The 14,833-nt window shown below is 40.1% G+C and overlaps 1 protein-coding gene across 4 annotated transcripts in view; it reads right to left on the bottom strand.

The window, feature by feature from the left end:
* NUP133 (nucleoporin 133) overlaps positions 1-14,833 on the bottom strand; it is a gene marked incomplete at its 5' end in the record, with an annotated part of 57,360 nt that overhangs the window by 39,436 nt on the left and 3,091 nt on the right. For all 4 annotated transcript variants that reach the window (XM_082855231.1, XM_082855232.1, XM_082855233.1 and 1 more), the window contains 6 exons: positions 1,871-1,941; positions 2,255-2,410; positions 4,001-4,171; positions 4,791-4,925; positions 6,625-6,732; positions 13,276-13,379. In XM_082855231.1, the coding sequence (XP_082711357.1) occupies positions 1,871-1,941; positions 2,255-2,410; positions 4,001-4,171; positions 4,791-4,925; positions 6,625-6,732; positions 13,276-13,379 (745 nt within the window). The remainder of the gene's footprint in view (positions 1-1,870; positions 1,942-2,254; positions 2,411-4,000; positions 4,172-4,790; positions 4,926-6,624; positions 6,733-13,275; positions 13,380-14,833) is intronic.

Raw genomic sequence — 14,833 nt, 5'->3', positions numbered from 1 at the left:
ACCAATTCTGCAAATCAGTAAAAGTTTGACAGGGACTTTGCTGGTGGTCCAGTGGTAAAGAATTCGCCTTCCAATGCAGGGGACGCAGGTTCGATCCCTGGTTGGGGAACTAAGATCGCACATGCCGCGGGGCAGCTAAGCCCACGCGCCGCAACTACTGAGCTCACGTACCTCAGCTAGAGAGCCTGCATGCCACAAACTACAGAGCCCACACACTCTGGAGCCTGTGCGCCACAACTAGAGAAGAGAAAACCCGTGTGCTACAACTAGAGAGAAGCATGTGTGCCGCAACAGAAGATCCACATGCCTCAAAGAAGGTCCCATGTGCTGCAACCAAGACCCGGTGCAGCCAAAATAAATAAATAAATAAACAGAATTTTTTTTTTAATCGACAAATTTTTATGCGAGTATATACAGGGCAATACGTTTATGATTTCAAAAAATCCAGAATGAAGCTACCTGAGCTTTGCGTCAGTAATCGTCTGGTAAAAGAACTCATGAGGCTGTTCACTGCAAACAGGAGCCGAGGTTGCAGCTCTGGCCAAAAGGAGCAATCGACCGAGGAGGAACAATAAGCATCAGGGAGACACACACGCTCCTTAAACAGAAGAGGCCCACCCAGACGCGGTGAACGGATCACCAGAACAAGAGTATTCAAAAGAGCGATGACCGCATCATTTGGAGCTATGGTGGGGAGGGGCCCAGAAGGAGGGTGAGAGCTGCATCTCACAGGCCCCACGGGAATCGAGCTGCGTTAGCATGACAGCACCAGGGGAGGCGCCCAGGGTCTGGTCTGCCTCGGCACAGCCAGTCCTAAGCAGGTTTCTCTGTTCTCAACCTGTGTCTCCGTTCTGAAAACTACACATGAGGAAACGTCTGCATCCCCACATCCTACACCCACAGTGGGCTGTGTCCTGGCAGCAGTTCTAAATTTATGAAGGTCTGGTAAAGCTAAATGAAAACAAGATACACTGTATCTAATGCAACTGTTTTGGGAAATTAAATATATACTATTATTTTTACTTCTTTGATAGTTTACATATGTGGTTTTCAGAAACTATAAAGGGTCCTGATAGTCCCAATAGCCCAAGAGAGAAAAATTAAACAGCACAACTTCAAGCCAAGAAACAAGTAGAATTTGTTCTACTAAACTAAATTACTCTAGAACACATAAAAATACTCCTTAACTTCTGGTAAGTTGCGTTTTGAAAAATTACAAGTCATGTATTTGCACTCATTATGAGCTCTGCCACAGAAGCCATATTACAAATGGTTCTTAAGTTCCATATGGCCTCTGGTATTAAAGCTAAACAATAACATGGGATTAAGTAGCTTTATCAGACTAACCTGGGATCTTAAGCACCATTTAGAGCACCATTTCTAAGAGGAAATTCACTCTGAGTATAAACCATGACTGAATTCTAACTTGTACCACCATGACAAAACCTCACCCCATCCTTCCTTTATTCAATACAGCGACAAACACGGGCTAAAGCTCCTTCAGCAACAGAAAAAGGGCTGGAGAAGAGCGCCTGGCATCTCCACTGAGTCGGGAAAAATGACAGCATGGAGCACCCCCAGCAGCGGGGTAGGCAGCTCTTAGAGGCTCCGGCTGTGACAGCAGAACAGACGGATCCCTACTGAGGGCAGACAGCTAATGGAACACACAGTGGAAGGCTGACAACTGCCTATATTTCTCAAATGAATTAGCATCGCTAGACAACACAAAACGATTTAGTTAAGACATAATAGTATAAGATTAGCATTAGAGGCATTCGAAAAACAGATAGCAAGACTGCTCATCATTTTATAACATCAGTTTGTTTTTCCAAACAACTCCTATGTTCTTCATGACAAATTAATTGCTTACCAGTTTTGCTTCAAATCCAAATACCGAATGTTGACCCCTTCTTTAATAGCTTCATAGTTACTTTCAGATCCCTACATGAAAATATCAATAACGTAAGCTCCTTGAGTTTAGGAATCGTTTCTTTTCACCTTTATATCCCCAGCACCTACTAAAGTGCCTCATCCACAGTAAGTCAAACATTTATTGAATGAATATATGCATTTAAAAAGTTAAGTAAATCAGTGCTTTCCAATACTTCTAAAGATTGACTTCTCCATTTCAGCTTATCTGATGGCTAAAACTTTGTGTATTACACTGAAATATGTTCTAATAAATACAACAACTAAAGGAACTAGCAGTCTCACATAAATGAAAATTACAGAGATGAATGTTACTGTTCCTTACCCAGATAGCATCAATAATGTTTTCCTTCAGGACTCTATTTACATCCCAACTATGTGCTTGTTTTTCTGAAGAATCATCTAATTCCCATTTACCGATGTTTGAACTTGTCAAGCTATAAAAGCTTGATCGCTCTCTATCCCAAAGGACACTTGAAAGCTATATGGAGAGGAGAAAAAAGTTTATAGATTATTACGTTCTAATGTTAATGAACTATTTTTCTGAAATTCAAAATTAGTACATTTTATAACTATTTGATAGTAATCCTAGCAGAATTCTTCATTTAGGACTCGAAGGAAGGAGTGATCCTGAAACAGACCTTGAGTAAGGAGGGTTTCCACAGGCACAAATATAAAGGCAGAAGGCCCAGGAAGAGCAGAGTCGGGAGGTGGGAAAGTCAGAGGATCTTCAGAGAACAAGACACAGTCCTGCTTAATTGGGATGCGGATTACAACCAGGAAAGAAGCAAAAATAAGGTTCACACACAGCACAGTCTTAAATGTGAGCTTGTAAACCTAATAAGCAAGGGAGATAGTCTCAATGGCTTGTGAGCACAAGAGCTGTGTTACAGGAGAAGGAATCTGGTAGGGCTGTGTGTAGTTCCACGTGGGTATGTTAACCTCGTCTTTCTTGCTTCTGAACAGATGTGTTTTTTAAGTTGGGTATACAGGACTGTTGAGTGAAAACCCTAATTGTCTCCACTTCTCCTGTCACCATGACTCTAGTCACTAATGGGACCGGAGGGGCCAACAGTGAGTAAAGCGGACTGGCACCAAGAATTAGGGGAAATTAACCAAGAGTGCATATTAGGGCCTTACAATGGAAGCAGGAAGATGGGGATGGCAGTGAGACATGAAAGAAGTCAAACCTATAGAACCTGGTAAGGAGAGAGAGACACACAGACACACACACACACACACACACACACACACACACACACACCAGGGTTTTATACCTGGGTCTCTGAAAAAAGTGACAGTGCCATTAGAAATAGGTCAAAAGAGAAATGAGTTTTGTAAATCAACAGGAGAGAAGAGAATATCAGCAATTTGCTTCCAGACATGTTACGTTTTAGGTTCAAAGACCAGTTAAGGAAGCAGATAATAACAGCAACCTGAAATTAGAGGGAACAGCATAGTTTAAAAAAAAAAGGTGTGCTCTCAATTCAAACAGACGTGGGTATGAACCTGCCGCTGAGTGGTTCTGTAACCTTGGGCAATTTAGCCTCACTGAGGCCAGTTCCTCATCTACAAATTGGAAATGAAGCTCTCTACGTTACAGGTCATCTAATAATTACAGGAGGTAACAAACATGGAGCACCTAGCAGAGAGCAGATGCCCCCCACATGTTAGTTCCCATCAGCCTCCCTTCACTATTCCAGAGACTGAGGCAGAAGCCCAGCATAGATTTGAGTCATCCACACAGATAGCTGGAGTCATGGGGGTGGAGAACACACTTTTGGTTATGTCTAGAAAGCAAAATTAATCCTTAAACACGTTTATAATTTTACATCATAGTTTTAGTTCAAAGAATTTACTTATAAGATAATCTGTGTGACTTAAGAATATTAACGTTACAGGGTATGAACTCATTTGACCATCATAATAAAAATGCTTCACTGAAAGATCAAAGCTTTCAGCTCATGTACACCACAGTTCATACAGAGGCAATACCAACTTCACAGGGAACTGACAACTTATTGATTTCACTAAGAGAAGCTTGTAAAATAAAATTATTTTATCAACTTACTATGAGATCACTGCTAGAAGATAAAATTCCCAAAAGAGAAGAAACCTTCCGACCAATTCCCGAAAGCACACCTTGCCCTTGAGGCAGGATATGCTGATGAATTTTTCCTACACTTTCGGGTATCAGGCGAATCAGCTGGCCTCCCGATGAGGACAAAATAAAACTTCCTCCCTGTGAACAAACATAGCAAAATTAGTTAAGCACTTAAGACTAAGAAAAGAAAATTAACACAAATCACTTTGATACAGAAGGAAATCATCTGTACCTTAAAACAGATCTAAAAGAATAAAAAAGAATAGTGCTATTTTATTAAAATCACTTACTTATGAATCCATTCACTTAATATTAATTCTACACAGAATAACTTTGTTGCAATTTTTTTAACTGCATGTATTTTTTAATTCTGATTTTTAAGTGATAGTTTCACCATCATGCAGGTTCAACAAATCAAGTATCAGATTTTATTTCTTCAGTAAATCTGCAGAGTATATATTAGCAAACCATTCCTCCTACTGTCTAAGAGTTTCTACGTCATTTTATGAAGATCTTTCTGACAGAAATGAATAACATCAGCTACTATGCACTACTGATATTGCAGAGTCCTATGAGAAGGGCTTCCCTCTGCCTAAGTATTCAAATCCTAGATCCTGACATTCTTTTCTTGCCTCTTTTTGATCCCCCCCACCCCCTGCCTGTATGATGTGCTCAAAACCCCAAATTTTTAGTCATTTAAATCCCACTTCCAAGCCAAATCACAGCTTTCCAATAAATATAAAAGAATATCATATACCTGCACTGTTGTTAGGAAACTGCAAGTCTTATCACCTCCCAGATCTACGGACGTCTCTGTGTAGGTGTCTTCACTTGCAAGGCTTGGCCAATAGCGGATGGATCCTTCTCTGGTGGCAACCATGACAGCAACAGCCTCAAAACAAGACCATAACACTCAGTAACCACAATAAAAGAAGGAGCCCAAATTGGGAGTTTGTTGACACTGATATAAAGAAACCAGGGCAATGTACTATTGATTAACAGAAATCAAAAATAAAAATTCCTTTTTTTCATATTAAAAAAATTATCATACAGTAAAACTGACATTTTCCCCCTTTTGTTTTACAGTTCTATGAATTTTTATACTCTGGTTTCTCTTCAGACCGCATAAAATCTTTTGCTTTTTACAGTTCTGTGAATTTTAAAACACGTGTAGACTCATATAACTACCACCATGATAAAGATACAGTACAGTTCCATCTGCACCCAAAACTCCCTAACGCTTTCCCTTTACTGTCACACCCTTCCCTACCCTAACCCCTGGCAATCACCGTTTCCATCATTATAGATCTGTCTTTCTGAGAATGCCAAACAAATGAAATCATATAGAATATAACCTTTTGACTCTGGTTATATTTGACACTGAATATAACCTTTATCTCACTTAGAATGACGTCTTTGAGATTCATCCAGGTTGTTGTTGCATGTATCAGTAGCTCATACCTTTCTACTGCTGAGTAGTATTCCATCCTATGGGTAAATCAGTTGAAAGGACATTTGGATTGTTTCTGCCGTTGGCTATCACAAATAAAGCTGCTATGACATTAGCGTACTGTTTTTTTGTGTGAACATAAGCATTACTTTCTCTAAAGTAAATAGCCAGGAATGAAATTGTTGGGTCATAGGGCAAGGGTACTTTAACTTTATAAGAAGTGAAAATCAAGTGGCTGTACCACCAGCAGGCCCACCAGCAATGTATGAGGTTCCGGTTGCTCCACATCCTCGCCAGCACTTGGTAGTGTCAGTGCTTTTAATTTCAGCCACTGTAATAGGGGTCTAGTGGTATCTCACTTGTTTTACTTGCATTTTCCTAATGGCTAATGATGTGAACACCTCTTCATGTGCTTATTTGACATCCTTATATCCTCTTTGGTAAAGCATTCAAGTCCTATTTTAAACTGGGTTGTCCGTTTTCTTACTAAGCTTTGAGGGTTCATTTTATGTTCTACATACAAGTCCTTTGTTGGATATATAAATCGAATATTTATATAATACACTATTTCCTACCAGTCTGTAGTTCTCTCTTCATTTTCTTTTCAGTGCCTTTGGCAGAGCCAAGTTTTAAATTTTGATTAAGTCCAATTTATCTATTTTTTTTTTTATGAATCATGCTTTTGGTAATTTCTAAGAACTCTTCACCTAATCCCAGGTCATGATGATTTTTTTTCCTGTTTTCTTCCAAAAGTTTTTAGTTTTACATTTTACATTTAGATCTATGATCCATTTTGGGTTCATCCTTACATAAAGAATGAGGTTTAGGAGGAATGCTTCTTTTTTCCATAAAGACAGCCAATGATTCCAACACCAGTTACTGAAAAGACCATCCTTGATCCACTGAATTTCTTTTGTGCCTTTGTCAAAGATCAAAGGGCCATCCTTGAGTGAGTCTACATCTCTACTCTCTATTCTGTTCCACTGCCCTGTGTGTCCATCTCTTTGCCGTCACCTCTCTGTCTTCCTGTAGCTTCCTGTAGCTTTACAGCTACGCTTCAGAACTGGGCTGGATGATTCCTCCAACTTTAGAACTCCCTTATTTTAAAAAATGTACTTCAATAAGCATTTAAGTCACCTACCTGAGTAGAATGTGCTTCACCTATGGTAGCAGAGTAAGAGAGAGCCACCAAGTTGGCACTCCAGTGGAAATCAGTAGGTGGTAGCTGAAGTTCTTTGCAAACAGATAACTATAGAACAAATCCAAACAAAAAATCTTTCATGTCAAATCCAATTTTTTGAATATGTATCTGGCTTCACTATTTCCCTTCTCTGCATATTTTAGATTCTAATTCATTGCTGGAAATACCATTCTACAAATACTCTTTCTTCTCATATCTTTTTGATCAGGCTTTCATCATCATTTTCAGTAATTTTAAAACAAAATATTTTAAGAGATATAGAATCAGGAAAACGTAGCAGCTAGACCAGACCCTTAATATAATACTCCAATCTCTTCCCAGACCAAAAAGTCTCTTGGTTGAAAGAAGTGTGTAGGCTTCCTATGGAATTTTCCCAGTCTAATCTTGATTTGTTTAGTTGACATTTAAAATCTGCATGACCACAGAGTTAGTATTCCAAGTCACCTAGAAAACATTTCTTAGACTCAGTCAAGTATCATTGTTCCTCTGCTAACTCAGGATGCCCACCCCAGGCCCTCTCCCTCAGCTATGCTCCTAAAACTACAAACACGGTTTTCTAGGTAGCAGCAGTACAGAGGCCAGTAGACGTGAAGAGTTTAGGTAAGTGGGAGCCCAAGTCCCAGTGGAACAATGGCCCAGTGAACACAAGTGGTACAGGAGAGTATGCCTGATCTGGAGCGGAAAGAAAAAGAGGCTGCTGAGGGTACGGTAGTGGATGTACAAATGAAAACCCCCGTGTGAGAAGTTGATAATTGAAAGTTAAATTAGCGTTATAAAAACTGGTATCATTTTTTCGTATTTTATTATGCATCATTCAGTAGATTCAGTGAAATACATTCCTATCTTCTAAGAAACTCAGTTCAGAGTTCCGGCAGAGAGCGCGGTGAGAAGCAGATCGCGGCCTTCTAGCCCAGGGCCCTCCAGGCCCTCCGGCCTCTGGTGGGCAGGTGAACTGGGGGGCCCCCGGGACAAGCTCAGGCTGTGTCTTACCGAGCCCCAGAGCCCTCCCGCAACCGTCCACTGGCAGGGCCCAAGCCTGGAAGCAGCAACGAACTGCTCCCACACCCCCACCTCCGCGACCTAACGGCGGCGGCCCCTCGGAGCCCAGATCCCGCCCACCGCTGGGTCTCTTGACCCCACACTGCAGGGGTTAGGCGAAGCCTCCGGGAGCCCACCGAGGACGTGGCGCCTTTGGGCGTCGGGCGTGGCAGGGCAAGAAGAATGGCGGCCACTGGAATGCTGCGGAGGGCCGTTAGAGCCTCGAGGGCCTGGGAAGGGGGCGCTACGTGGACGCCAGCTCAACCACCCTTAGGCCTTGGAGCCTGCGCGGATCCAGGACCTGAGGTGACCTCTCTGCCCCAGTTGGACGAGACCTCACCTCGTCCGGACAACAACGGACAAAGGCCTTAACGGGCCCGGAAGGTGAGCGGAGCCCCAGTCGATGACCGGTGGAACGTTATCGGGTCATCGGGCGGTTGGTCGTCGTTCTACCAAGACCTCGATGTCGTAAGATAGAAATGGTAGAATAACGTACCACGTGCCGCCAGTAGGAAGTGCCCGCCACCCTTTGGGAAGATTTACTGGCCGTTTATAGAAGGCTGTGTATATAATATGAAAACGCTGCTCTCAACTTTCCCCCCAACCTTTTGAAAGGAAACTTTTCGCTACATATAGGCCTTCTAGATGTGAAGAGGTTGCCGACGTATGATAGAGTTAAAGTCACATGTCTTGTAAATGCCTATTTGTTTCTTTAAAAAAACCGTAGAAAAGAAATGTCTTCTAGAAATGACTTTTCGAAATGGAGTTGTTTGACCGCCTCTAGAGGCGACATTAGGAGCCACAGAGGACCACGTTTGTTCACTGGGTTGGAGGACATGGAATGGAAGACGTTGAGGAGGAAGAAAAGAAGGTTCTGTGCCAGACTGGTCACAGTTAGAAGACATTTGCATATTAGAACCATTGGTTTGTGTGTGCATTTTACTCCTTACTACTGTATGTGTAGTTGACAGTAAGTACTTTTTTGAAATATCTAGTCTTTCTAGATCTTCTAAAGTGCCTGATATATGTTCAAAGTAGAGGTAGTAAAAAGACATTTTGTAAATATCTTTTTGTTAAAATTCGTATGAAATGTTTTGGGGTGGCCAAACCACCTTTTTGAACAGTACGCAGTATGCACTGTGTTTGTTTGTGCACTGGTTCAAGGTCGCGGGGAGGAGAAGGAAGTGCAAAGATATCTCTGCCAGTGTGTTTATAGTGAGGCAAGATTAACTATTGTCTTTTTTATGTTCCTGCATTTTGTTTCACTTTGCTGTGTATATAGTGTATATAATGGACAAATGAGTCCTAATTTACAACATCTAGTCTTTCTAGATGTTAAAGAGGTTGCCAGTGTATGACAAAAATAGAGTTAGTAAATAATACATTTTGTGTTAAAATTTATAGGAAAGATTGTCTTCTGAAAATCTGAGCATTATAGCCCTCTGGGTTGGTGGAGGGGGGAGAGAGAGAAGGGGGTTGGTCTTAGAATGGCTAGAATGCTGGTATTTTGAAGACAGTTTCAGATTATAACTGTTACATGTGTGCAGTTCATTCAGCACTGCTCTGTATATAGTGGACAAATTAAGTCCTTATTTGAAACATCTAGTCCATCTAGATGTTTAGAAGTGCCCAACGTATGTTAGATGTAGAGGTAGTAAAATATCACTTTGTACATAACTTTTTGCTAAAATTCACAGGAAGTACTGTCTTTGGGAATGTTAAATGTTAAACCACCTCTCTGAGCAGTTTACTATTTTCTATACTTGTTCAGTGGTTTGGAGGAGGGAGGGAAAGAATTGCAAAAGGTAATATGCTAGTGTGTTCATACCTGGACATTTTCAGACAAAACCATTTTTTGTATGTTCATTTTGTTTTGCTGTGTATATCGTGTATATAATGGACAAATTGAGTCCTAGTTTTGCAACATCTAGTCTCTAGATGTTAAAGGGGTTGCCAGTGTATGACAAAGTAGTAAAATGAGCACATTTTGTATACTTTATTGAAATTCATAGGAAAGCTTGTCTTCTGTAAATGACTTTTGGATATGAATTTGTTCAACCACCTCTAAGCATTACATATGCATGTACTTGTCCACTGGATTGGCGGTGGAGAGAAGGAAGTGAGGGAGGAAATGGTTCAGGCCAAAATGGTCATATTTAGAAGATACCTCAGATTATAACCATTGTTACATGTGTGCAATTTTATTTAACAGTGCTGTGTACATAGTGGACAAGTAAGTTCTTATATGAAATATCTATTCTTTCTAGTTGTTTAGAAGTGCTTGATGTATTTAAAAGTAATTTTAGTAGAATAATGCTTCTTGTAAATAGCTTTAAAAACTGATGGGAAATACTGTCTTTGGAAATGGAATTGTTAAACCTCCTCTCTGAACAGTATACTCTGTGCTTGTTCATTGGGTTTAGGGAGGTGGGAGGGAAGATTGCTAAAGATGTTTTGGTAGCAGGTACTAGAACATTTCAACTTATCCATTGCTCTATATGTTACATGCATTTTGTTTAACTTTACTGTATATATTTTGTATATACTGGACCAATGGGTCCCAATTTTATAATATCTAGTCTCTAGATATTAAAGAGGTTGCCAATGTATGACAAAAGTAGAGTTAGTAAACTAACACATGTTGTACACTTTGTGTTAAAATTCATTGAAAGGCCGTCTTCTGAAAAGGGCCTTTGGAAGTGAAACTGTAAATCACATCTAAGTGACACCTGTGCCTGTACCTGCCCGATGTTGGATGGACGGCGGAAAGGAGGTACTGGGAGAAACGAAGTGTTCTACATTAGAACGTTCCTATGTAGAAGACACTTTCAGATCTAACCATTGTTACACGTGTGTAGTTTATTCAACACTACTGCGTATACAGTGGACAAGCTTTAGTCCTTATTTGAAACATCTAGTCTTTCTAGATGTTTAGAAGTGCACAAAGTATGTTAAAAGTAGAGGTAGTGAAGTAACATATTTTGTAGATATATCCTTTCGTTAAAATTCATATGAAATACTGTCTTTTAGAAATGGAGTGATCAAAATGATCAAACCACCTCTCTGAGCAGTACACATTATTTTATTTGTGCTGGTTCAGGGAGAAAGAAGAAAGTGTAAAGGGCTTTATACCAAGACTAACCATTGTCTGGTGTGTCTCTGTGTTTTGTTTTACTTGGCTGTGTACATAGCATACATAAAGGACAGAGGGTCCAAATTTACAACATCTAGTCTTCCTAGATGTTAAAGAGGTTGCCAGTGTATGACAAAAATAGCCGACAAATACATTGTGTACACTTTGTGTTAAAATTCATAGGAAAGACTTCTGAAAACAACTGGAGGAAGTAAAATTGTTAAAATCCCCTCTAAGCATTACAGATGCTTATTATTCTTGTCCACTGGGTTGATAGAGATGAGAAGGGGAAGCTTCTAGGCCAGTGTTCCTGTTTAGGAGACACTTTGTGACTATAGCCTTTGTGTGCAGTTTCTTCAGTGTTACTACGTGTATACATAGTGGACAAACTTAAATCTGGATTTGAAACATCTAATCTTTCTAGATGTGTAAAAGTACACAACATATGTTGAAAATAGAGAGTTAAAAGTAACACCTTTTAAGTATTTTTTTTCTGTTAATTCATAGGAATGGTTGTATTGGGGGAGTGGAAATTGTTAAACTTGAGTCTTGGAGAGTAAGCTGACTATTCACTGGGTGGTGGGGAGGTGGGGAGCGGACAGGGAAGGAAGTACAGAGAAGGGATCTGTGCCCATGAGTCTTTAGACAAGTTCAGATTGTCTAACCATTGTTCTATTTGTGTGTTTTAGTTAATATTGCTGTGTATTAAAGACTAAGCAAGTCCTAATGCCCAAAGTATATTAAAAGTAGAGGCAGGGCTTCCCTGGCAGCGCAGTGGTTGAGAATCCGCCTGCCGATGCAGGGGACACGGGTTCGTGCCCCGGTCTGGGAGGATCCCACATGCCGCGGAGCAGCTGAGCCTGTGAGCCATGGCCGCTGAGCCTGCGTGTCCGGAGCGTGTGCTCCGCAACGGGAGAGGCCACAAAAGTGAGAGGCCCGCGTACCGCAAAAAAAAAAAAGAAAAAAGTAGAGGTAGTAAAATAACTCCTTAATAAATGCCCTTTTGTTGGTTTTTAGGAAGGGCTGTGTCTTCTGGGAGCATCTATGTTAATCCACCTCTTGGAGCTAGATATAGTCCTGTACTTAGTTGCTGATATGCTGGAGGAGGGGTAAAAGGAAGGGTGAAGGGAAGGGCTCTTAGCTAGTATCTCCATATCTAGAAGACAGTTTTAGTTTATAACCATAGGTCTAAATGTGCATTTCTGTAAAGTACCAGTGCTTACTATGGACAAGGTTCATTCATTATTTTGCAACATCTAGGCTTTTTAGGAGTCCTGAGGTGACAATGTATGATAAAAAGTAGAGCTAGTGAATTAACCAATTTGTAAATATCTTTGTTATAATTGGTAAAAAAAGTAGCATCTTGGACATGGAATTGTTAAACCATCTGAGAAATGTACACCAGGACTTGTTCATTAGGTTGGCAGCAGAGGGGCAGAAGGAAGTATAAAAGAGAGGGAAGTATGTGGATGTGTTCCTTTTTATATTTTGATGATAACCATTGATGTGTGTGCATCTCTTAGCTGTACTATAGGAATACATTGTTAAGTAATTCAGCAGAAATATACCTCCTTGCTAATACTTTAATAGTTTAGATCAGATAATGAATCCTCTTAAAAGCATTATACTTTGGGTACTCTGTTGCTTTATGTCTCATTTTTAATTGAACGTTAAGGGAATGTAGTATTTTAATCATAACTCTGCCAATATCTTTATCTAGAGGCCTGTTGCCATTTTTGTCTTTTCTGAAGTTTTTGTCGCCAAGAAAGGATTACATTTTTTTCCCTTCCAGATTGAGTTGGTGTAGTGTATTTTTGGTTATCAAAATACTCATAGCTTTGGGACTTTGAAATGGTAAATATTCATGATGTGTGAAAAAGCATGATACATAACTGTATGATCTTAATTACATAAAAATGGATGCTTAGTTGTGTTTAAATACACAAACGAGACCTAGAAGGACACATCAAATGGTAAACTGCTTGTGATGATGGATGACTTTGTATTTCGCTTCTTGTGTTCTTTGGTGTCCTATTATGCACATGTTAACTTTTAAGAAATAAATGTTATTTTGAAAACCTTAAAAAAAAAAAAAAGAAACTCAGTTCATCAGCTATGTGGATGGCTTTCAGTCTTAGACTTCATTAGACAGAGTGACTAGCATGACATTCATTAAAAACTTCCATGTCTCTAATTTTATTAAATGTGAATAAGATGGATCTTGCTTAAAATCATAAGGGGAGAAACTTTTTTGAAATGATATGCTCAGTATTTCATATTGCTATGAAAATGCAAATCTATAATGCTTGAGTAGATTCAAATTATGGTCCCCCAACAACTCTAAAAATTTAGGGTAAAAATTCAGAGCCAATTAGGAATCCTCTCCTCTCTCTCTTTCCAGCTCTCTAAAGAACCATTACCTTGGTAATAGGTGACAGAGCAATCTTCCAAATAATGAGTTTCTCTTTGCAGACCAGACAAGCCCATCCACCTTCATCTATGTGAACAGTCAGCTGATCGTCAACTGAAGAAAAAAAATGAGGTACGTAATTAATCTTAGAGTATGAATAAGAAAAACTTAAAACTTCCTCACACCAAAATCTTCTTCATTGCCACCATCTTCACCTAAAAAAGTAGTAAGCACACACACATGAGGTTAACTCACAACAAAAAATACTCTTGAATAATTCAAGAGTTATTAATATCCGAAACAAGAGATCCATTTAACTTTGACAACTACTTTTAGAAATATATCTAAAGGCAAAAAGTATATTTGGGGCCTAGGTTTAATATTTCTTAAGTTTTGTTATAGACAGATATCTTACTTTTTATAATATTATATTTAGTAACATTCATAATTTTGGTAAAGCAACACAAATAATAAACCTTCTCATTAAATATATAAAATATTTCAAGGAATAATCACGTTCCTTCAAAAGAACAAGATTTTCAAATAAGAGCTCTCTGAAAGTATGATAAATTACTTAATTATATGGTGACCTAAAGGGTTACATTCCGTATTAAGTGACAAAACTAAATTAGTATACAGTAGTCACTCCTCATCCTCGGTTTCCATGGTATCAGTTACCCGTGGTCAACTGCGGTCCAAAATATTAAATGGAAAATTCCAGAAATAACACTTCTTAAGTTTGTGATGAAATCTTACACTGTCCCGATGTCCTGATGGCGAGGTGAATCATTCCTTTGCCACCCGCCCATTAGCCACTTATAGTCGTAGTGCAGGTTATCAGAGTCACTGTCGCGGTACCGCGGTCCCTGTGCTGAAGTAACCCTATTTTACTTAAACATGGCTGAAAGCACAGAGAAGTGACGCTGGCAACTTGGACATTCTCTTACTGTGCCTAATTTATAAATTACACTTTATCACAGGTATGTACGTCCAGGAAAAAATACAGTACACACAGGGTCTGGTGCATCCCCTGGGGGTCTTGGAACATACGCCTGTGGATAAGGGAGACTGCTCTATTGCTGTTGTACATGTTGGTGGTAAACCTGAGTAAATGTATTAACGGCCCTAGAAATTTAATTAACGTGAGCTTTGCTCTTCGTTTAAAGTCACGGTAGGGCTTCCCTGGTGGCGCAGTGGTTGAGAGTCCGCCTGCCGATGCAGGGGACACGGGTTCGTGCCCCGGTCCGGGAAGATCCCACATGCTGCAGAGCGGCTGGGCCCGTGAGCCATGGCCGCTGAGCCTGTGTGTCCGGAGCCTGCGCTCCGCAACGGGAGAGGCCACAACAGTGAGAGGCCCGCACACCGCAAAAAAAATAAATAAGTAAATAAAACTAAAGTCAGGGTAGAGGGGCAAAATAAAAGGCATCAATAATGTACAAGCTAAAATATCACATCATACCTAGGTTATGGGTGGGCTTTTTGCTGAACTGGAGTATCTGCTCCGTATTTTCTTTTCCTGAAAGCACTACAGCAGCTCCAAATCCTCCACTGGTGAACCCTCGACGATG

The sequence above is a fragment of the Leucopleurus acutus genome, assembly GCF_964270905.1.
Source record: "Leucopleurus acutus genome assembly, chromosome: 14".
Classification (NCBI taxonomy): Eukaryota; Metazoa; Chordata; class Mammalia; order Artiodactyla; family Delphinidae; genus Leucopleurus; species Leucopleurus acutus.
Note: the sequence above shows the minus strand (reverse complement) of the source record. Positions and strands in the feature narration are given on the sequence as shown.